Source organism: Hippopotamus amphibius, chromosome 2 (assembly GCF_030028045.1).
Source record: "Hippopotamus amphibius kiboko isolate mHipAmp2 chromosome 2, mHipAmp2.hap2, whole genome shotgun sequence".
Lineage (NCBI taxonomy): Eukaryota > Metazoa > Chordata > Mammalia > Artiodactyla > Hippopotamidae > Hippopotamus > Hippopotamus amphibius.
Genome location: NC_080187.1, coordinates 173,593,305 through 173,617,567, shown reverse-complemented (window position 1 = coordinate 173,617,567; position 24,263 = coordinate 173,593,305). Strand labels below are relative to the sequence as shown.

The 24,263-nt window shown below is 37.2% G+C and overlaps 1 protein-coding gene and 3 gene segments (V, D, J or C); all 4 read left to right on the top strand.

The window, feature by feature from the left end:
• The first annotated feature begins 3,978 nt into the window (after positions 1–3,978).
• Positions 3,979–4,677, top strand: LOC130844592 (T cell receptor delta variable 1-like). The segment is given in 2 exon segments: positions 3,979–4,035; positions 4,250–4,677. Coding segments are annotated over 2 exon segments (477 nt in total).
• A 4,253-nt stretch (positions 4,678–8,930) lies between these two features.
• Positions 8,931–14,252, top strand: LOC130844889 (T cell receptor alpha variable 26-1-like; the record flags this gene model as incomplete). The annotated part of the segment is given in 3 exon segments: positions 8,931–8,970; positions 9,409–9,691; positions 14,204–14,252. Coding segments are annotated over 3 exon segments (372 nt in total), but the record flags the coding sequence as incomplete, so codon positions are not given.
• On the top strand, positions 11,950–12,258 carry LOC130844890 (60S ribosomal protein L36-like). The gene has a single exon (XM_057721214.1). The coding sequence runs from the start codon at positions 11,950–11,952 to the stop codon at positions 12,256–12,258; it is 309 nt and encodes a 102-aa protein (XP_057577197.1).
• Positions 14,253–19,577: 5,325 nt separating the features above from the next.
• Positions 19,578–19,964, top strand: LOC130844590 (T cell receptor alpha variable 8-3-like). The segment is given in 1 exon segment: positions 19,578–19,964. A coding segment is annotated over 1 exon segment (387 nt).
• The last annotated feature ends 4,299 nt before the right edge of the window (positions 19,965–24,263 follow it).

Sequence of the window (24,263 nt, the reverse complement as noted above, 5' to 3'; positions counted from 1 at the left end):
GCTGAAGTCACAATGTCTATGAAGAAATTGAATTTTTAATTTAAAATAAATCCCCAGGCTCAGATAGTGTTACTAGATAATTCTACCAAACATTTGAAAATTAGCATGAGTTATACACTATTTCTTCCAGAAAAAAGAAGAAAACAATTCTTCACTTGTTTTATGAAGCTAGTATTACCCTGATACCAAAATCAGACAGAGACCATAAAAAAGAGAAAACTACAGAGAAATATCCTTCATGAAGATAAACACAAACTTTCTTAAAATTTTTAGCAAGTAAAATTCATTGATATATGCAAAGAATAATATATCAAGCACAAATGGATTTTCTTTCAAGGATGCAAGATGCTTCAATATCAAACATTAATTTATGGAATTCACCCTATTAACTGGGTAAAAAAGAAAAATCACATCATCCTATTAATGTAGGCATAAAAAAGTATTTGCAAAACTTCAACAGTCAACTATGGTGAAAGCTCTGAGAAACACAAGAATAGTGAGGAATTTCCTCAACAGCTAATAGTATTCCTAATCGTAAAAGACTCTATACCTTTCCCTAAGATTGGAAACCAAGCGAGAATATCCACTCTCATCACTGTCCTTCGGCACAGTGCTAGATGTTGCAGCCAGTGCAATAAAGAAACTACATGTAAAGACAGTCTTATAGACCAGATAGAAGAAGTAAAACTGCCACCATTTGCTGGTAACATGATTTTCTATGCAGAAAATCCCAAAGGATATACTCCAAAAATTTAAAAAATTATTTCTTGGGAAATGGTCAAAACTTAGCCTAAATCTCACACCTTATACAAAAATATAAAGACAGTCTCAAATGGAATATACATCCAAGTGTAAAATGTAAAACTATAAATCTTTTGAAAAAAAAACATAAGAGAATATCTTTATGATCTAGGGTTAGACAAAAAGATTTTGACATGACACCAAAAGCACAATCTATAAAAAAAAAAGACTTAGATTTCATCAAAATTAAAAATGTTTGCTCTGTGAAAGACACTATTAAGAGAAGGAAAAAGACAAACCACAGAATGGCAGGAAATATTTGCAAAACATATTTTCATCAAAAGACTGATATTCAGAATACAATGAGCTCTAAGCTCAGCAGAAAGTAAAAAAACAATCCAATTGAAAAATAGACAAAAGCTTCACACAGACATTTCACCAAAGAGCTATATGGTAGGGAAATAAACATAAATAAGCATGTAAGCAGATATTCAACATCATTAGCCATTAAGGAAATGCAAATCAAAGCCACAAAGAGATACCACTCCACATCTATCATAATGGCTAAAATGAAAAATATTGACAATACCAAGTTCTGGCAAGGATGCTGAGAAATTGGATCACTCATACATTGCTGGTGGGTGAATGGTACAGTCATTCTGGAAAACAGTTCAAGAGTTTCACATAAACTTAAATATTCACTTACCTTACAACTCAGAAATCACATTCCTGGGTATTTTTGCTTGAGAAATGAAAAAGTATGTTCACACAAAAATCTGTACATGAATATTCATGGTAGCTATATAGTGATGGCCAAAAACTGGAAACCAGCCAAGTGTTCTTCATTCGGTGAATAGATAAATATGCCGTAGTACATGAAATATCTATAAATCTATAATATTTCCTTACAATGAAATATTATTTATAGATTCTTCTCAACTTGCAATAGGATTATGTTGCAATAAACCATTTTAAGTTGAAAATATAATGAGTTGAAAAGCCACTTAATATACACAACCTAGCCTACCTCAAAGGTCGTCAACTCTTACATTAGCCTACCGTTGGGGAAAATCAACTAACACAAAGTCTATTTTATACGAAACTGTAGACAATCTCATGTCATTTATTGAGTTCCGTACTGAACGTGAAAATCAGCAGGGCTGTGTGGGTACAGAACGGTGGTGAGTGTGCAGGTGCTTCACCCTCATGAGCTCGAGGCGGGCCAGGAGCTCCGCGCGCTGCTGCTGCCCGGCATCACCCGGGAACGCCACGCAGCGTGCTGCTAGACGGGAGAGGACCGCACTTCAGTATGCGAAGTAGGGTTTCTACTGAATGTGTACTGATTTCTCACCACTGTAAAGTCAAAAGCCCTAAATTGAATCATAAGTTAGGGACAGCCTATAGTGATTAAAAGGAACAGACTATTGATACATGCAATAGCCTAGATGGATCTCAAGGATGTTATGCTGAGTGAAAGAAAAGTCAATCTCAGAAGGCTACATATGCGGTGTATGATGACAAGCCTTGGATTATTGTGATTCCCTACATAATGTAGGATTGTACTTATACAATATCCTCAAAAGGACAAAATATAGAGGTGAAAAGGAGATCAGCAGTTGCAGGGTCATCAAGAGTTGCAGGGGTGGGGCTGGTGTGAAAAGAGTTTCTTTAGAAAGATGGAACAATTCCGTATGATGATTTTAGTGGTGGTACAAAAGACTGTACCTGTAGTAAAATTTCACAGAGCTATGCATCAAAGAAAAAAAAAAAAAAGAGTGCATATGAAACTGATGTATCAGGTTATGGTCTGTATTTTTTAAAAAAGTTTATCAATATCATTTCCTGGTATACATATGTAATTGTTATATTAATATATATATATTTTATAATATCATGCTGCTCCCCAGGCTGTTGTGGGCATTCATGGGTCTCCTCTGCTTAGTGACAAATAATTGCAAACCAGGGCATTGGCTGCCTGTCAGCACTCACAGGTGAAATGGGACAGAGGAGTAGATGTCTCAACTAAATATACACTCTCCTCCATGCATCGCTCATTAATGTTATTTTGACCTTAAGTTCTAAGAACTAGCCCTGTTTTAGAGGCCTGGTCTGTACTTTCTTTTCTACTTGTTTATTTGCCTTTCATTCTTTTATATTAATTCATCCACTAAAACCATGAAACCAAAGGGAAGATTGAGAGCTACACTCCACATGAACATGTAACAGTGTACAAAATTTCAGTCATCAATTTCTGTGGTGTTGACACATACTAAGTGTTTGTAGCCTGTAGATATCACATTTTTGTAGGAGTGCATTATAGCATTGCAACACAGAAAGATCTGGGATGCTTATACTGACTTTATTTTACAAAGAGAAAAATAATGAGAGCCACTAACAAGTGAAACTAAACACTTCAGACCAATGCCACAGAAAATGGCATCAGGACATTTCTAAGACACATGATCTAATAAGTACAATTCTACTTGTGGAGGCAACAGGACTGAATATCCTGGTCCTCCTCAAAATCTAATAAATAAGATTCAATGTCAGATTTCAAAACAATAATATTTTATCCCTGTTATAATTCCATTCAAAATTAACAACTGAATAAACTCTGAAAGGCAGAAGGACTGATTTTTACCATCTCATGTTGAAGTAACTTTATTAATTAAAACCTAAGTAGAGCCCTAGAACCGGGTAAAAAATACAGAGATACACTATTTTGAATAAGCTTGCCATTCACCAAAAATGCCTAAGATCTGTGAGTTTTTTAAAAGAATCATTAGATTCTGGATGGAGAAAAGTAAGGATAGGCTAAATGAATGACCAGTAAGTAGATTACAAGAACATTTCACAGAGTATAGTAAATTATATTTTAAATCAGCTGGCAAAATTATTCTGCTGAGGAATTGTCAATGTACATCAATTTCTTTAATCTTCAGCTCCCCTCAGCCCAAACCTATAATACTAAGTGTTTTTTCCATGCCCCTTTTCAGATACTGCCTAACTTAATGACCAGGAAAAGAAAAGAAGACAAAGTAAAGTTTTGTGGTGAGCCAGACCTTTTCCCATCTGTGCACAGACCCTGTGGTCTATGAATATGACAAAGGCTATTTCCTGTTTGGGTGGGGGGGTGTCACACAGGAACCCAGGTACTATGTATATGTGCTGCAGGGCCCTCAAACACACTGAGCTCTCAGCTTGAGGCAGAACTAAACACATTTGTGCAGGGGAATCCGTGCCTCATGCCGCTCTCCAGCCTGCTCTGGGTGTTCCTGGCCTTCATCTTCTCTGGTAGGGATGCTTCCAAACATGGGTAAGAATGTTCAGGGTGAAAGGACTGCACACAGGCACATGGAACTTCACATGGACTTGGGGAGGAAAGGAGGATTGGAGAAAAGCAAGCATCTTATGATTTCAATTTGGTTTGTCTTTCAGTCCTAAATGAGTCTAATTCCTACATCATTTTGTCCACTACTTCAGCTCTGTTTTCTGATTTTTCCCACAGGATCTGGTGTGGCCCAGAAAGTTATTCAAATCCAGCCAGGCATAACCAGTCAAGTGGGGGAGGAAATCACCCTGTACTGTCGGTATGAAACAAGCTGGAGCAATTACTACATTTTTTGGTATAAGCAACTTCTCAGTGGAGAGATGACTTTCCTTATTCGTCAGGTTTCTTCTGGGCAAAATGCAAGGGCAGGCCGCTATTCTATAAACTTTCAGAAAGCAGATAAATCCATCAGCCTCACCATTTCAGCCTTACAGCTGGAAGATTCTGCAAAGTACTTCTGTGCTCTCGTGGACCTCACAGTGCTTGAAGTAATAGGAAACGCCAAACAAAAACCCCAGAGCTCAATAAGAGAGAGACCTCCTGCTGTGGGAATCAAGCTAAAATGCACACCTGCAGACCCCAGACAAGAAATGATAGTCCTGTAGTTGCTTAATTTGTGGTCTGGATCAGAAGACTTAATTCTAAATAAAAGCTCCTTCTATGCCATTTGGAAGCAGGTGTCCAGAGTAATTTTCTACTAATATGTTCTCCTCCTGAATTTTTGACATTAAATCAATCATGCAGAACATGTGTAACGTTGAAAACTTGCCCCATAATAATTTACTGTGGCAGTTTCACTTCATCACACACCTGGGTCTAGTCATGTGGAATCGACATGAGAATCATTCCTTAGTTCTTTCCTCTTAGACTTTGTTTCAGGATATAATCAGAGAAGCAGAACCATGAATGATGTAGAATAAGAGATTAGTTATAAGAATTAAAACTCAGGCAATGGCTAGAGCTGGTGGAAGAGTCTACACAAAGACATTATCTTTGTATCTGGTATTGAGCCTGCATTCACTGTAAGTCAGCTAGACTAACATTTGTGGAGGAAAGTTATACACGGACAAAAGTGTGGACAAACTGTGACTCATAAGGACATACTAGAACCATGAGGACAATGGAACCCACAAAGACACACTAAAACTTGTCTGTCTCTCACTTCCTTCAGTCTCATAACAGTGGGTGACCTTGAGGAGAAGTGGGCATCATTTTCTATCATGCTACATGCATACTTGGTCCAAGACAAAGAGAAGATGAGGAGGAGATCTGGTGGGAGATAGAGGAGTTATGAGTCAACAATAAGATGAGCTAGTTCATCAGCAGCAACGTGTAGAAAAAACATTTGCCAAAATTCAACTGTCAACCATGTTGAAAACTCTAAGGAACAGGAATAATGGGGAAACAGCTCAACAGCTGTTTCCTCAACAGCTGATAGTGTGTTTACTGATAAAATACTCCATACTTTTCCCTAAGAAAGGGAACAGGGTGAGAATATCCACGTTCGTCACTCTCCTTCAGCACAGTGCTAGACATTGTAGCCAGTGCAGTAAAGCAAGTAAATATATAGACAATCTTCTAGGCCAGAAAAGAAGTCAAACTGCCACTATTTTCTATGTAGAAAATCCCAAAGAATATACTCAAAAAAAACTCCTATGACTAATAAGTGGGTTCAGCAAGGTCACAGGAGATAAGATACACAAAATCAAATGTATTTCTATATACTAGCAATAAACATGTGAATACCTAAATTAAAAATATGATATCATTTACAATGGCTCAAAAAAGACCCCAAATTCTTGGGCATAAATCTAAGAAAAACATGTACAGTCTTACATGCTAAAAACTACAAAACACTGGTACTTTCAAAAAATACAAATAGCCAATTATTCTAGCTATTATCCTAGAAAGACCATCTCTTCCCCCCTTGGACTTGCATAGGCACTTTTGGAGAAAATCAATTGATGGCACATATATATGGGCCTATTTTTGGATTTGATTCTTTTAATTGACTCTTTTATCTTCATATCAACAGACCAGTCTGTCTTAATTACTGGGGCTTCATTCAAATTTTAAAATCCGGAAATGCAAGTTATGTTTTCTTTTTCTCATTCAAGGCTTATTCTAGGTCTTTGCACTTCCACATAAGTTATAGTCTTAGCTTCTACCACAAAAGGTTGCTAGTAATTTGATTGGGATTGTGTTGAATTTATGGATTCATTTGGGACAATTGACATCTTAATATATGGAGTCTTTAGATTCATGTGATATCCTCTTTATTTATGTAGGTCCTCTCTAATTTCTTTTATTAATGTTAAATTTTTTGGTAGAGGACTTGCATACCTTGTATTTGATTAGTTTCCTAGTATTTGATAAAAGACATTTTAATTGCAATTTGTAATGCTATTTGTTAGAATCTAGAAATAAAACTGACTTTTGTGTTTAGTGACTATATTAACTCACCTATAGGTTCTAGTTCTTATAGTTTGTTTAGAAATGCTTTTGTATTTTCTACATGCACAAATGTATGATATGACCTATAAATAAAAATAGTTTTACTTCTCCTTTTCAAACTTAATACATCTTATTTCTTTTTCCTGCTTTGATGCCAGGTCCTCCAATAGGACAGTGAATAGAAATAGTGATAGTCTATCTATCTTGTTTGTGATCCTATAGGGAATAATATTGACTTGTGATATTTTCACTGATACCCTTTATTAGATTTAGGAATTTCTCTTCTTTTTTTGAACTGTTGAGAGTATTCGTCATGCAGAGGTGTTAGCCTTTCATCAAATTCTCTTGATTTTCTGAAAGTAAGTTAAGTTCATTATTTTGGTTTCTATCAAGCGAAGGAAGATAACCTCACCCCATATATTCTTTGAGATATAATATTCTAAAATTAAAAACTCTGAAAACAACCAATAGGCTGGAAAACATTTTCAAATTCTTCATAGTCATACATATTTGTTTTTCAATGTTATTTAAAATGACACTTTGTAGTGGTTTGTACCATCTTCTAAAGAATAAAGACAAAGAAAACAACAAAGAAAAACGTTAGTGCTAGTTTTCTTCTGCCTTTTGCTAATATAATAAAGTAATATATTCCTACATAGCTTAAATAAATTCAGCCTTTACTTGTTCTTATATTTTCAGTAGTAGTGCTTGTTGACCTATCTCTGTGTGTGTGTGTGCGTGTGTGAGAGAGAGAGAGAGAGAGAGCGCGCGTGAGATTTGCCACAGAACAGGCTCCCAATGAATATTTATGATTGTTTTTTAAATGAATGAAGCATGTTTACCATGAAATTTATCCCCATGTCTTCAGTTGAATTTTCCTCCATCCTAGGCTTGGAGGTGTTTGTTGTCTGTTCCTGAATGTTGCCCACAAATATAACCCTCTATCCCTTGTTAACATGATTTCATAAAATTGAAAGATTGTTTTTAGAATAATTTAGAGTTTCTCAGCATAACTTCTTTCACTAAATTCATGAGTAGCAACTCATCTGCTCATTCAGGAAACAGGTAACTCTTTAGTGCTTTATCTGTACCAACCTCTCTTATGAACATTGAATAACATTTAAATATGGGAAAATTAAAGAGAAGCCAACACCTGAGAATCATAATGGGGATATTACTGAAATAGAGCAATCAAAAAATAATAAAAACATTCTGTGGAGTGTTATCAGACTAAGAAAATGAAGATGAGAAAGGAAATATAACTACGATATTTACCTTCAAATCTGAGAAGTCTTTCAAAAGTCAGAGCCAAACCTGACTCGGCATGGGTTTAGCTCTGCAATTCACTTATTCAGTCACAAGAGGGGGCTGCTTCATCTGGAAACAATGTTCCTTTCTCAGACGCGCGAAGGAAAGGTTTTGTTTTCCGTTGATGTTCCACAGGAAAAGGAAAAATGACATACATTCGCTCTCTTTAGACAACTTGTACTTTATAATCCTTTGTTGGGTATGTGTGGTCAAGGATTCAGGGGATCCTGATTTTCCCTTTCCTTCTCTATTCCTTATACTTTTTTTCCTTCTATCCCCTTTTTCTTCCATCCCCACCCACCTCCCAACCCCACGCCCCGCCCCCTGGCTTGTTTGCTTTCCCTTCTGTCTTTTCTCCCTGCCTCAGCATCCTAGGTGCACGGCACCTACAAGCATGGGCATAGAGAACACGAGGACTCAAGGCCACTGTTCAAGGAAGGTGAGGTCAACGCTGTCCGTGTCATTAGTCACTGTATCAGGAACAGATACATTGAGAAATGTCTACCTAGATATGGTAGATACATGATTCCAAGGACCTTTACAGGAACCCCAAGCTCAGGATGTTTAGATTTTATTCTCAATGTTATCAAATTTTCCTGTCCTCTGAGCACTTCACTGCCTACATTTGAATCTCATATACATTGTCTGGAATGTGAATGGGAATTTTCATCTCCTTACAACACAGAGCTCAGTACAGTTTTCTAGGATTAAACAATGTTTTCCACAAGCTTCATGGAGCATCAGCCAGTTTCACTGAGGAAGAAATGATGGAACAGAGGTTGTGGGGAGATACATCATTGTGATTGGTGTTCCTTTTCCAGAGCCAGGCTTTAAACGTCACAGATGAAGGCAGTGGACACCCTGTGAGCTGTGGATGTCTCATCTTCTTTTGGGGACATGACTAAAACAGGGGAGGAAGACTAGACAAGGAAATTCTCTGTTATTGGCTGACATCCTGGCAACAACACAGTGGCAGCTGCACTGGTTGTCAGGCTTTCCTAGCAGCTGCTGCTTCTGCGCTCTAGAACTTCTTTAAGCCTAGGATCAGATGCAAAGACTGAGCTCTGAGCCCATAATCCTGGTTTGGCCTTGAAGTATGAGGCTGCTGACTGGAGTAACTGTGTTTCTGACCTTGGGTAAGTGGTCTGTGTCTACAAGAGATGACTTTGAGGGCAAGGGGCCATGAAGGGTAAGTTGCTCCCTACTTCTCTCCCTGTGCTTTATCCAACATGCTGGGTTGGAATTGAAAACTGATCTATGGATCAGTTTTAGGGAGCACAAACTTCTACATGACAGGCTGAATAATAGACGTGATCACGGAAGAGCCCTTAGCAGAACCAGGTTGTAAGAAATCTCTGGGTTTATTGAGCCAAGTCCCCATGAAATAGAGCCTATGGAGTCTCTGATTCTTGGCCTGTGTCTTTGGTCTCTATAGTAAACACCAATGACATTTTTTCAGGACATAAATAAAAACAGTGGAGGAGGGCTAGAGAGGTATGGGAGTGTTGTGTCCTTGATCCATAGAATTAATTGATTTGTGGTAAGGGGCTAACTTCATTTTCTTGATCCCTTAGGGACTATAATTGATGCTAAGACTACCCAGCCCAACTCCATGGATTGTGCTGAAGGAGAAGATGTAAACCTGCCTTGTAACCACTCTACCATAGGTGGAGAGGACTATATACATTGGTATCGGCAAAACCCCAATCAGAGTCCACAGTATGTCATTCATGGCTTCCAAAGCACTGAGACCAACAGCATGGCCTCACTGACCATAGCTACAGACAGAAAGTCCAGCACCTTGGTCCTGCCCCAGGTTACCCTGAGAGACACCGCTGTGTACTACTGCATCCTGAGAGAGGCACATTGGGACAGATGGGGCTGCACCTGTGCAGAATCTCTCTGGTGGCAAGGTGGGGGACATGGGGGAGCAGCAGACACTGAGAACAAATCTAGAGCCACCTAGAAGGAGAGTCAGAGAGCAAAAAGAAAAGAGGAAAAATGAGGAGAAGGAAATGGTGAGAATATGGATAAAGAAAAGAAGAAAGAGAGGACAGGAAGAAGTTCTTCATTGATTAACATGGTTGAGAAGAATTATGAGGAGACTAAGAATCTTAATTTTAATATTGCAATAAAATGAAGGTATTAATAATTTCTCATGGTTCTTCTTCATGTCAATAAAATGTTTGTTTCAGTGTGTTTGTCTCAACATAAAAGATGAGGAAAACACAAATAATTCTTCTTGTTCCAAAGACTTCTTTCATTTGGACCCAGGGCAAGTCCAAACTCTGAAAGGCATGTTATTACAGTTGTTTCACTTGCAAATTACTCTTATTCTGAGGAAAATCTGAATTTTTCTTGTTGCTACTCTAGAACATGTATATTGGTAATGGAGAAGGTTTTTTTTTTTTTGAAAGAAACAAAAATTAAGTGAATATTGATTTATTTTTAGTTGTCTGGAAGTCTTCCCTCTATAATGAATCTTCATTTTTTGATATTCCTAAGCAACAAATAGATAGCTCATCATAAAAGACTCAGGCAGAGCAGAAGTGAAAACCCATGGCTGTATCTCCTTCATTCCACCATAGCTCCCACCATCCTTCTCTGAGAAAACTAATTGAGATAGTTTAAAGTATATCATGCCAGCATGCTTTGTTTCGATTACATATATCTTTGCAAATCATTTTATGCAATTACACACACATTTATACGCACGCACAACCAATTTGCCATGTATATTGAGTTTATTTGAATTTTTTACAACTTACCTTCTGATTTGCATTTAATAGTGTCCTAGAGATCTTTCTACAGTTGAAGAAAATTAGAAAGGTCCACTTCATTCTTTCTGTATTTTTTTAGTTATGAAAGTTTTTATATTCTCATTTAAAAAAAATTTATTAGAGCATAGTTGCTTTACAATGTTGTGTTAGTTTCTCCTGCACAGCAAAGGGAATCAGCTATACGGATTCATATATCCCCTCTTTTTTGAATTTCCTCCCCATTTTGGTCACCACAGAGCACTGAGTAAAGTTCCCTGTGCTATATAGTAGGTTCTCATTAGTTATCTACTTTATACATAGTATCAATAGTGTATATATATCAATCCTAATCCCCCGAATTCATCCCACCCCCCCTTTTCCCCTTGGTATCCATATGTTTGTTCTCTGTGTGTGTGTGTCTATTTCTGCTTTGTAAATAAGATCGTCTATACCAATTTTTTCAGATTCCACATATATGCGTTAATATATGATATTTGTTTTTCTCTTTGTCTCTTAGTTCACTCTGTGTGACAGTCTCTAGGTCCATCTATGTCTCTACAAACAATCCAATTGTGTTCCTTTTTATGGCTGAGTAATATTCCATTGTATGTATGTACCACATCTTTATCTGTTCATCTGTTGATAGACATTTAGGTTGTTTCCATGTCCTGGTTATTGTAAATAGTGTTGCAATGAATATTGGGGTGCATGCATCTTTTTGAATTATGGTTTTCTCTGGGTATATGTCCTATACTGGGATTGCTGGGTCATATGGTAGTTCTATTTTTAGCTTTTTAAGGAAACTTCATACTGTTCTCCACAGTGGCTGTATCAATTTACATTCCCACCAACTTAGCAAGAGGATTCCCTTTTCTCCACACCCTCTCCAGCATTTATTTTTCGTAGATTTTGTGATGATGGCCATTCTGATTGGTGTGAGGTGATACCTCATTGTAGTTTTGATTTGCATTTCTTTAATAATTAGTGATGTTGAGCAGCTTTTCATGTGTCTGTTGGCCATCTGTATGTCTTCTTTAGAGAAATGTCTATTTAGATCTTCTGCCCATTTTTTGATTAGGTTGTTTTTTTGATATTGAGTTGCATGAGATGTTTGTATATTTTTGAGATTAATCATTTGTCAGTTTCTTTGTTTGCAAATATTTTCTCCCATTCTGTGGGTTGTCTTTTTGTCTTGTTTATGGTTTCATTTGCTGTACATAAAACTTTTAAGTTTCATTTGTAGAAAGGTTCTGAAGCATCCTTAGCTCTTTAGTAGCCACACATTTTCCTGAACAGAAAAGATATGGACAAAATTAGAGCAGCTTCCTCTGCAGCAGCCACTGAAGAGCAGCAGCCATGGCTCTGGGCTACCCCATGGCCATGGTCCTCAGCAAGGGCTACAAGGTGACCAAGAACGTCAGCAAGCCGAGGCACAGCTGCTGCTGTGGGAGCCTCACCAACTTCATGCAAGACATGATCCGGGAAGTGTGGTGCTTTGCCCCTTATGAGTGGCGGGCCATAGAGCTTCTCAAAGTCCCCATCCACAAGCAGGCCCTCAAGTTCATCAAGAAAAGGGTGGGAACACACATCTGTGCCAAGAGGAAGAGAGGGGAGCTGAGCAATGTCCTGGCTGCCATGAGGAAAGCGGCAGCCAAGAAGGACTGAGGCCTTTCCCTCTCTGCGTAATAACACCTTTCCAGAAAAGAAAAAAAATTATAGAGCACAAAGCAGAGAAAATAGGAGAGAGACATTCTGGTTCTTGATGTGAGTGGCATCACTCATCATACACTTGGGTCTTCAAAAAGACTGGGAGATTCTTCCCAGTGCATAGGGTGTGTACACAAATGTAAATGGCTATCTTTATCATACTTTAGAAATTGCTTTGATTCTGTGAGTGAAAAATGAGGGAACAGATATTTGTACTCAAGTCTTGGAAAGTACAGTAGGAAGTGCTCCAGCACTTTACAAAGATCAGCATGTCTCCTTCAGGATCCCTCCAGTCACTTTTTTCACTCATCTCCTCTTCTTCACAGCCTGTGAGCTCACTTTCCTTTTTTTTCCTCTTCCCTTTTTGTGAAACGTATCTTTTTGTTTTATCAAAGTATCTTCGGTAATTAGCACAGTACCTGACAAATACTAGGCGCTCAATAAATATTTATTGAATAAATAAACAGTCTTGACTGAAAACTTTCCAGACAATTGCTAGGGATGCAATAAAATTTTGAGGGTGTGAGTATAAAATAGAAGAAAGAGCCAAAGAACATCACACAAATCTCATAATAAAGATAAGGATATATTACACAATCCTTATTTATTCATGCACTCGTTTATTACTTCCTTGTATTTTCCTCGCTGTTTCCTTCCTCCCACCCTCTCTCTTTTCCTTCATTCCTTTCTTTACTCCTTTTTCATATTATTTTTAGTGAAATAGATCCCCAAGCATTTTGTCCAGCTCTTCCTGTGAAACTTCAGTTCATTCCAATACAAAGTTCTCTTTCTCTTTGACGTTCTTCATAGATCATGCTAAATGGTATAAATTTCTCCTTCTTCTATTAAAAATCTTAATACGTTGAGTTTGTCATAAGGTGGGTGACACCAGATATTTTGAAAGATTACAATTGCACTCAGCTAGAGTCCCCTGGAAAAAGGCAGGGAATTCTCCTAACTTTACAAAAAGTGTACCCCCAAAATAGTCATTTCAACATCAGTTGGTATTCACAGTCAACACATTTCCATAAGTACAAGCCAATGAAAGTGTAAATGTACATAAGATGTTTCAGTAATGCTGTGTCCACAGAAAACACAGTGCTTGCCAACCCTAAAGTAGTGAACAGATTTTTAAAGCCTTTTCTTATATACCTGTCTTTTTCATTCCTGTTCAGAAATAATCCTCTACCATAAAAAAAAGCATATACTGTCCTTGTACTCAACGTTTTCTGCTTTAAAATATTCTCTGTTTATCTTCATTAATTATAGAATTAATGAGTAGTTTTTAACAGAACTGTCATTAGTTCTATCACTAGTTCTACCACTAGAGATTTATCATTAGTAGATTAACTCACAGGAAAAATAACAGAAGTTAATAACTTGGAGCACCATTGGCACATTTTTGTCTTTTGACCTTTACTTTCTGCAAATAACATATGAGGGTGAGTCAAAAATTATCCGCACATATATTAAAACTTCTGTTGGCCATACTGTCTTATCAGTACTTTCCATTCAAGGCTTCTGTCTCCCCAGTCACTGCTGTGCAGATGTGAACATGTTACAACACTTCATTTGTAGCTGCAGTGTGAGCAAAAATGGATGCCCCACTTGTGATTTACATGAAAGAAGAGGAGCATGCAGTGATTCATTTTTTGTGGTCTGAAGGTGTGCATATCCGCACAATTCTGCCCACATTGTCAACACTCTGCAAAAACTTTGAGGTGTTAAAGCACCCTCCCTATAGTCCTGATCTTGCTTCATCGCACTTTCTCCTATTTGGTCCCCTGAAAGCAGCTCTACAAGGACAAAGATTCACTTCTGATGAAGAAGAGAAGACAGCAGTGCATTCTTGGCTTGCAGCTCAGCCTAAAACATTTTTAATGAGGGAATATGAAAGCTTGTTGACAGATGGACAAAGTGTATTGAAAAGCAAGGAGATTATGTTGGAAAATGATGTGTCTTTCCTAAAAGTTAATTAAAATAAATTCTGCAGCCAGAGTGCAGGTAGTTTTTGATTCACCCTTATAGATTGAGTCAGGAAGAGACTGTTAGCAGCCCACGTTGAGGATTCTAATGTTTCACAAACTCCATCTGTTAAGTATGTCTGAGAGATTGAATCTAAGTTAGAAGAGTATCTAATTTGTTCCATCAGAATTGCATGAAATGGGCAACATACTAAGTGATTTTCAAATTAACTTGCTACCTGAAGTTGGTAAGATGTAAGAACGTTGTAAGAAACAGATAACAAGTATATATATATATGGCACATGGGAAAGAAAATTTCCTCAACACAAAGAAGAGAAGAAAACTTCTCATGATAATTCATTTTGGTAATTAGAACAAAAGTTTAGAAAGCTGCATCATCAGTGTAATAAATAAATGGTGACTATAAAACATAAAGAAAAAAATCTAAAAGTAGAGAAAAAATGAAATGAAGGAAAGGAATGAGACAGATGGGTGACAAAATAAAATTTAGTAAAAAAAATTAATACTGAAACAGTATTACAATAAAAATTGAAAGACATTTGCACTATGTGGCAAGGTTACAGAATTTTATTTTCAATAAAGGACATTCTGTAATTTGTCGTATGGAAAAATGTATCTTGGCATCTGAGTATAAGAACAAAATCTTGTAGAAAAAAGTACAGAACTTTTTCCTTACGTTGTGTTAGATACACATTTCTTAAACAGGACAAAAATATGTCTAAGCATCAAAACCGGGCTATGTTAAAATTGCCATTAAAATTATTTCAAGAGTTAAAATGATAGCCAGTGAATAGAAAATAATTGCAGTAAATATTCTTATCAATGGGCTCATTTTGATTTAAAAAAAAACCTCTTTCAAGACAAGAAAACAAGCAAACTGAGAGAAAAGGCAAAAGTCTTAATAAGCAGGCTTTTCACAAAAGAAGATAGTCAAATGTCTAACAAGTAAAGCACATCATTCCTATAATATACATAAACAGACATAATTAATTTACACTGTTAGAAGTCAGGATAACATTATCCATGGGATAGTATCATAAAGGGAGCTTTGAGGTATTAGTAATGTTCTGTTTCTTGATCTGAATCCTGGTTAAAAAGGGTGTGTCGATTTTGTGAAAATTTATCAAGCGGTACACTTAAAATATACATTTTCCTATGTGTATTGTATATTATAGTCTATTAAAAACTTTAAATGACACAATGGTCTCCTATTAATTACAAAGTGATGTGAACTGAAACTAAATTTTAAGGTGTTTTCATTCCAGTTTTCCTTTTCTGTGCCTGAAATGTTTGATTAAGAACACATTTATGAAACAAGCATGACTTCAGGCCATGCATAAGCTCTACCTTTTATTAAAAGATCATAGATGAGAAATGTGGTAGTGGACTTTTTCCTCTATCCGGGATACAAATGTAGGACTTTGACCTTTGATTTGTAATATCGAGGCACCAAATTGTTGACATTTTGGCTTATTAGGAAAAGTAGAAAAATCTACTGAATAAGAAAGGATGATAAATTTCTCAGTGTACTTACCTCTAATTGATCTCAACAGACTACATGGTGACTCCAAACTGCAAAAGTCTGGGGAAGGTATGTATTTTTGTCTAGGAAAATTGCTAACTAGAAGACCAACAGGATTCTGTTATTAAGGGTGAAGAAACGACTCTATTTGTAGGCAACGAACAGTATCTGTTCTAGCCTTAAATATTAAAAGGATCCCACAGCACTGTGGCATGCTATGTGGTCAATAAGATTTATTAGCCAGCATCTATGCCATTATTAACATTATCTCAGAATCTAGTGCATGGGTCCAGGTTGCTGTAATAGCAGATAAGGGAGTTCATCCTGTCTTTAAATTGGGCATGCTCAGGCTGGTGAAATGCAAAAGAGAGAGGAACATTTATAAAAGAGCTTTGGATTGATTATCTTTAGACCCCATATTAGATGAGGAAGAGAGAAGAGAGGGATGATGTTCAGAAAGAAAGAAAGAAGGGTCAATACTTAAATTATTAATGGATAGGAAACCAAGAAAGAAGATTCACAGTCAACCCAGAAAAACATTCCAAAGTCTTCCAGCACATTACAGCCTTCATTGCAGAGACCCAGGCAATTATTTATAAGCAGTGAGTGCAGAGAGTGGGGCTTCAGGGATTGTCTTCCAGGTATGCCCTCTGCCACTTGGGTTTGGAATGTGAGCTGGAGATATTTTTTTGCAGTGATTCTGAGTAAGGAAAAGCACTTACAGATTTTGTAAAGTAACATAACGTAACATAATGAAATGTGTGAGAGCTGAATCCATCTGGACAGCCAGCATTTATGAATTTATGACACCTGCTGATAGACTTGAGCACCAGCTAATTTGATTGTGGCCACGTTCCTCTGTACTAGGAACCTTGAAAGCACATTCTGTTCTACCTGTGATTGACTTCTTCCATAAAGGAATGATTCACCAAGGAGTCTGACCTGTTTTATTTTCTACACTGACCTAACTGCCTCTTTTCTTCCCCCAAAACTCTACTTTGGCCTCTAAATCCCCATTCCATTGGAAACAAACATTCAATGGCCGCTGTGAAAATTCCTTCCACATGCCTTAACTGAAACCTAACTGTCTGTAATACAGTTACTTTCTTTCACGGTTGTTCCTTATTCTCCCTCATGTAAACAGCTCAGATTTAGAAATGGGAACAGCATCCTCTTCAATACCACACCCTCAAAAACCAAGACTCTTGTCTTTGCTCCTTTGAAGCTTTGCCTTTCACCCCCACCCCTTTCCTTATTCCTTTTTTCACTCTCATCTTTATAAACACCAGACACTTTTCCTTATATATCGAAGATGTTAACACAGAAGATTCTACTGCAACCTAAAATACCACATGACTTAAATGTCCACATGGACAATTCAGAGAGAAGCCTGAACTCATGAACTTTCAAAACTATTAATTAGAATCCCCTTCAGCTACTAACTCCCATGGCCATACTCTAGAAAGACCTACAGAAAATTCTCCAGTTAGATGCTGCTTCACCTCTGAAATCTTACATCTTGTCTAAACCTTGCATCCTCAGATTCTTACACTCAGTTACCTCTACTGTGCTTGTTATTTGACTTTATATGGTCATTTAGTCCCCTGATTCCTTTATTGTCATCTTATTTCTCAGAGGCTTCCTATCTTTTATTTTCTTATCCACAATATCTAAACTCCATGGCCCTCCTTCAATCAGTGGCTAACCTCATTGTTTTGAGCCAATTCTATGTCATATCAGTGATCTTATTAATCCCTAATCATGCACTGATATCTGCCTTCTTATGTACATCATTAGGGTAATGATTCAAAACACTATGTTACACTCATACCAAGGAATACTATTCAGTCATTACAAAGATTAAATTAAATTAGAAATTTAGAAAAAAATCTGCATTCTTATAACGTATACTTTGATAAGCAGAGTTCAAGAAAATCACACAGATATGCAGACTGGTGTCAATGAAACCTGTTGTCACCTTCAACACTATTAGACCCTCAGTGTTACCAGGAAAGTATTCTTTTTCTCTGTAATAATCTCTCCTTGCCAATTCCTATAGTGGGTATTTCAAAACTTCTTACACTCCTTAGACTTCTTAACCCAGGATCTCCTCTATTCACCCTCTCAGGAGGCACTTAATTTCTATCTATAGGAAAAAAACAATTCCATTAAAAATTAATAGAGGTTTCAACTTTCTGCCTTCATACCATGAAATCATACTGAAATCCAAACCAATTCTTTCCTCCTTCATTCTAATAAAATTGAAAATAACTGTTTCTCTTCCTGCTGGAACTTGGTCCTCCTACCTGTGGTCCATATTCCACCCCGCCTGTCTCTCCAAAACTTCGATCCCTTGCTTATAGATCCTTTGTAAAGCATGTAAATATATCCCAATCTTTAAAACCCCTACTATTACCACTTCAACATCCTGTCTGGTTAACACCATGTCTCTTTCCTCCCCTTCATAGTTCAGGCCCTGGAAAGAGATTTCTGTATTCATAATTTTTTCTCCCTTGTCTCATCTCTCCTACAGTTGAGTTTCTGCTAAAAGACTCAAATCATGATCTTTGCTGCTAAAAGTCAACAGACACCTTTCAGTCACCATCTCATTAGACAGGCATTTCTTCAGCAATTGCTCTGCTGGAACTTCCTGCCTTCTTGAAATTCCTCTTCCCTTCTCTTTCAGGACAGCAGTCAGTTCTGATCTGCCACGTTCCTCTCTGGGCTACCCTTTGAGGTTTCGCTGATACTTTTTCTATTGTCTATAACCTCAGTGTTTGAGTTCCTTTGGGATTTTATTTAGTTTCTATTCTCTTCCGAATTTTTCTCTGGGTGTGTGTCTTGGTGAAATTACATCTGTTCTCGAAGAGTAGTACTGTATCATAGATAACATAGTGGGTAAGGAACTGGGCTTGGAGTCTAGTAGGATTAGGTTCTAATCCTCATATGTCCTTGGACAAATTATTTAACTTCAAAAGGACTTGATTTCCCCTCTAATAAATGAGGATACTATCTACCCGAAAGGCCATAGTGCTAAATTGTCAGTGGTCAATGACACAGATTCTTGAATCATACCAATGGGGACAAATTCCAGTTGTCACTTACTGTGACCTTGAACAAGTTACATCCTTCCTTCCTTCCTTGCTTCAGTTTCCTCATCTATAATGTAAGGATGATTTACTTCATGTGATTATATAACACTACTTAATTAATCATATTAAAAGAGCCTCTTAATAAGCAAACCCCTGAAACAGTCTCATCAGATTGGAATGCGAAGAAATTCAAGTCTAGATAAGAGCAGGAAGGAAATGGGGCACAAAAGCCTCAAGACTGGATTTGTTTCTAGTTGACCTCCAGAGGGTGATGTTGCATAAACTGGAAATGTCGCCTCTAATAAAAGTTCTACTTCACTCCTTTGAGCTTCTATACCTCACAGCTCCCTGAGGTGCACATTTGAACAGGCTCAACACCAGGAGCAGTCATTGTCAAGGAAGCATCTCTTACTGATAGTCTCTAGAACTTGCCTAAACAGCCATTTCTCGATGCTCATATTTTTCCAGTTACAAGGACTCAGTGTATTCTGGCACATCCCTCCTGCTCCTCAAGGGAGATCTTCCTCCCTGCACAGCCATGTTCTCAATGACTCTTCTGCAACTTGGAATGCTCTTCACAATGAGTAAGTAACATTATACTCCATGCTTCTGCTTCTGTAGAAGGAATTTTGTTCTGAGGATATCTGAATAGAGACACTGTCTCATGATAGGTAGGTATGTCCTGGACTCACCAATTCTGCATTGATGTTGCAGGAGGAGCTGGAGCCCAGTCAGTGACCCAGCCTGATAGCCACATCACTGTCTCTGAAGGAGCCCATCTGGATCTGAGGTGCAACTATTCCTATGGTGGAGCTCTTTATCTCTTCTGGTACATCCAATACCCCAGCCAAGGCCTCCAGTTTCTACTGAAGTATGTATCAGGACCCACCCAGGTTAAAGGTATCAAAGGCTTCGAGGCTGAATTTAGGAAGAATGAAAGCTCCTTCCACCTGAGGAAATACTCAGCCCATTGGAGAGACTCTGCCAAGTACTTCTGTGCTCTGAGTGACACAGTGTGTAAGTCTGCAGAGGGAGCTGAACACAAACCTTCTGAGACATTGTAGCTTAAAAGACTCAGGGTCTCAGCCTGACCTGCTTTTAGTGAGGTCTCTGATTTGATGAAAGTGAGCAGGGGGAGGAGCAGGGCCCTGGGGAGTGCTTGGCCTCTGAGGAAAAACAGGAACTTCAATGTGTTCCTTCTCTTACAACTGGATTATGTGAGACCAGAGACCTGCATAGATATTCTCTGTTTTCGTGGGGACATTGCATTCAGGATTCTAACTTAATGTGAGCAACACTGAACTTCTGATCTTTCACCTTCTGAACTCTCTTCCAACATGCTCCTCCCACACCTCTTGCTTTTCAGTTGATAACACCTCCATTCTGTCAGTATCTCTGGTAATAACTTTATAGAGTTATCTTTGACTCATTTTTCTCTCACTGCTTACATCTAACACACAAAGAAATCCAGTTGGCCCTATCTTAAAAATTAATGCCAAATCTGACCATTGCTACCATCTTCACTGCTATTTCTTTGGTTAAGTCACCTCATCTCGCAAGTGAATTACTCTGAAACCCACTTTAAATATTATGACGTAGATACTCTTCAGCAAGTGGTGTATGGTCCAAATTTTCCAAAGTTGGACAGCCACATGTAAATCAATGATATTAGAACACACCTTCACACCAAACATAAAAATAAACTCAAAATGGCTTAAAGGCTTAAATATAACACAAGACACCATAAAACTCCTAGAAGAGAACATAAGCAAAATATTCTCTGACATAAATCGCACCAATGCTTTCTTAGGTCAATCTCCTAAGGCAACAGAAATAAAAGAAAAGTAAACAAATGGGACCTAATAAAACTTATGAACTTCTAAATAAACAAAATGAAAAGACAAGCTACATACTGGGAGAAAATATTTCCAAATGATGAGACGGACAAGGGCTTAATTTCCAAAATATACAAACAGCTCATACAACTCAATAACAAAAAAGCAAACAACCCAGTTGAAAAATGCGCAGAAGACCTAAATAGACATTTCTCCAAAGAAAACATACAGATGACCAACAAACACATATAAAGATGCTCAAAATTGCAAATTATTAGAGAAATGCAAATCAAGACTATAATGATGTACCACCTCACATCAGTCAAAATGGCTATCATTAAAAAGTCTACAAATAATAAATGCTGGAAAGGGTGTGGAGAAAAGGGTAGCCTCCTACATTGTTGGTGGGAATGTAGATAGATGCAGCCACTATGGAAAACAGTATGGAAAATCCTCCAAAAACTAAAAATAGAGTTGCCATATAATCAGCAATCGCACTCCTGGGCATATGTCCAGACAAATCTATAATTCAAAAAGATACATGCACTCCTATGTTTATAGCAGCACTATTCACAATAGCCAAGACATGGAAACAACCTAAATATCCATTGACAGATGAGTGGATAAAGAAGATGTGGTACAATGGAATAGTACTTAGCTGTAAAAAAAGAATAAAATAAATAATGCCTTCTGCAACATGAATGCAATGAGAGATTATCATACTAAGTGAAGTAACTCAGGAAGATTATCGTATTAAGTAAAGTAAGTCATGATATCACTTTTTGTGGAATCTAAAGTATGTCACAAATGAACCTGTGTATGAAACAGAAACAGACTCATAGACCTAGAGGACAGACTTGTTGTTGCCAAGGGGGAGGGGGTGGGGAAGGGACAGATAGGGAATTTGGGATTAACAGATGCAAACTATTACATATAGAATGGATAAACAACAAGGTCCTACTGTATAGAACACGGAACTGTATTCAATATTCTGTAATAAGCCATGGTGGGAAGGAATATAAAAATATATACACCTGGGCATATACCCTGAGAAAACCATAATCCAAAAAGAAACATGTACCACAATGTTCATTGCAGTACTATTTACAATAGCCAGGACATGGAAGCAACCTAAATGCCCATCAACAGGTGAATGGATAAAGAAGATGTGGCACATATACCCAATGGAATATTAGTCATAAAAAGGAATGAAATTGAGTAATATGTAGTGTGGTGGATGGACTTAGAGACTGTCATGCAAAGTGAAGTAAGCCAGAAAGAGGAAAACAAATACTGTATACTAACTCATATATATGGAATCTAAAAAATGGTACTGATGAACCCAGTGACAGGGCAAGAATAAAGATGCAGATGTAGGGAACAGACTTGAGGACACAGAGTGCGGGGTGCATGGGAAGCTGAGATGAAGTGAGGGAGTAGTATTTACATATATACACTACCAAATGTAAAATAGATAGCTAGTGGGAAACTGCTGCATATAACAGGGAGATCAGCTGGAGGATGGGTGAGGACTTAGAGGGGTGGGATAGGGAGGGTGGGAAGGAGTTGCAGGAGGGAGGGTATATGGGGATATATGTATAAATAGAGCTGATTCAATTTGTTGTACAGCAAAAACTGGCACAACAGTGTAAAGCAATTATATTCCAATAAAGACCTTAAATATATATATATATATTTAAGTGTGAGGATAATTTCTGACTCACCCCATATGTATGTATAACTGAATCACTTTGCTCTGCAGCAGAAATTAACAAAACATTGTAAATCAGCTATATTTCAATAAAAATATTATGACATAGATTAAAAGTAATTTATGCCCATGCAAACACTAATCTGAAAAGCTTATGTTAATATCAGACAAATTACACTTTAGAAGAAGAAATGTTAAAGAAATAAAAAAAATTACATAATTATCAGAGTCAATTTGCTCAGAAGATATAGCAATGCTAATGTGTATGCACCTAACAACAGAGCTTGAAAATACTTGAAGATAAAACTGCAAAAACTAAAAGCAAAAACAGACAAATTTACAGTGACACTTGCAGACCTTAATCCTCAGTAAAAAAGTAGTCATAAATTAGCAGGAATATAGCTGACCTGCACAACAATATCAACCAGTTTATCTTACTGATACTTGTAGAACACTCCACTGAACAACAGAAGGCACAAAAAAGCAATATTTAGAAGGAAATTTATAACAGTAAATATTTAAATTTGAAAAAGAAAAAAAAAATCTCAGATCAGTAACTCCATCTCCTTCCTTGGACTTCTCCCAGCTTTTGTTGTCCTACACCAAAAAAAAAAAAAAAAAGAAAGAAAAAAAGTTTCAGCCATCCAGGAAGCTGTAGCCTGTATGTATACATACTCTAGGCAAACTAGAGTATTTTCTGCTGCTACTGTACCAGGTACCCAGCTGGAAAATGTGCCTTTTACAACTTATGTTGTTTTCCTGTGCTCAGAGATTAAACTGAGATTCACTTCTATCAGATGCCACAATTCTGGAGTGGACCATGAGACTTCCTCTTACAATAATGATCTCAGAGGTAATACAGGGGAACTTTATTTCTTCATCTTTTAAAAACATCAATTATGAAGATGATCTGCCTCAAAACGAATGCTGCTATATACATGATGAATTATACTAGGACATTATAGGCTGAAAGGGTGAACCACCACCCTGGATAGGCCACAGATTAGCTAGGACTAGCGTCCCATGTGCCCATAAGTACAGAATGGAGTTGATGTGAGGAGTACATAGCCCTTCTCCATTGCAATGTGCCCGCTTTTCTCGTTACTTTTCACTGGAAGCATCCCAATATAACAATATGACAATATACTGACATCTCATTTAACTGTCAGAAACATTATAAAACATGATAAAACAAAATAAATCATCTTTTCTTTTCTCTAGTTGATCTGTGAGAGTGTGAAAATCAATTTTTTTCCTGTGGGTGGGTGTAGAGGGAGTATATGGGAACTCTTTATACTCTCTGCTGAGTTTTTCTGTAAACCTAAAACTCCTCTAAAAAGTAAAGTCTATTAGCTTTTTAAAAATTAATTTTCATATAGAAACTAAAAGGCAAAAGAAAACTCAATCTATGAGCTCCATCTCATAGAAATATTTATTATGCACAGCTCAAATCATTTTCTAATTTCCTGCCCTGCCTACCCTCTTCAACTTTTTTTCTTGATGCTTCTCTAGTTTTCTATTTTATGCAGCATGTATTATGCAAGACTATTTGTGTAAATATGTAATTCAATTATAATCATAACCTGGAAAATAGAAATAATCCTTGTTAAGTAAAGCAATATAAAGGCATCTAAGAGGGTAGATTATGCATTGGGTAGACATGTGTCCAACTCTGCCATCAATTGAATCACAATAAAAAAGTTAATAAACATTTTATTTTTTTTATAAACATTTTAAATCTTAGTTTTATTATCTCTATACTGGGGTAGTAATAAGAAAGAAAGGAGCCATAGGACAGTTTTCATAAGTCAGTAGAT

What these genes read in the sequence shown, in the direction of transcription:
- LOC130844890 (XM_057721214.1), top strand. Translation starts at nt 11,950, where the DNA reads ATGGCTCTGGGCTACCCCATGGCCATGGTCCTCAGCAAGGGCTACAAG.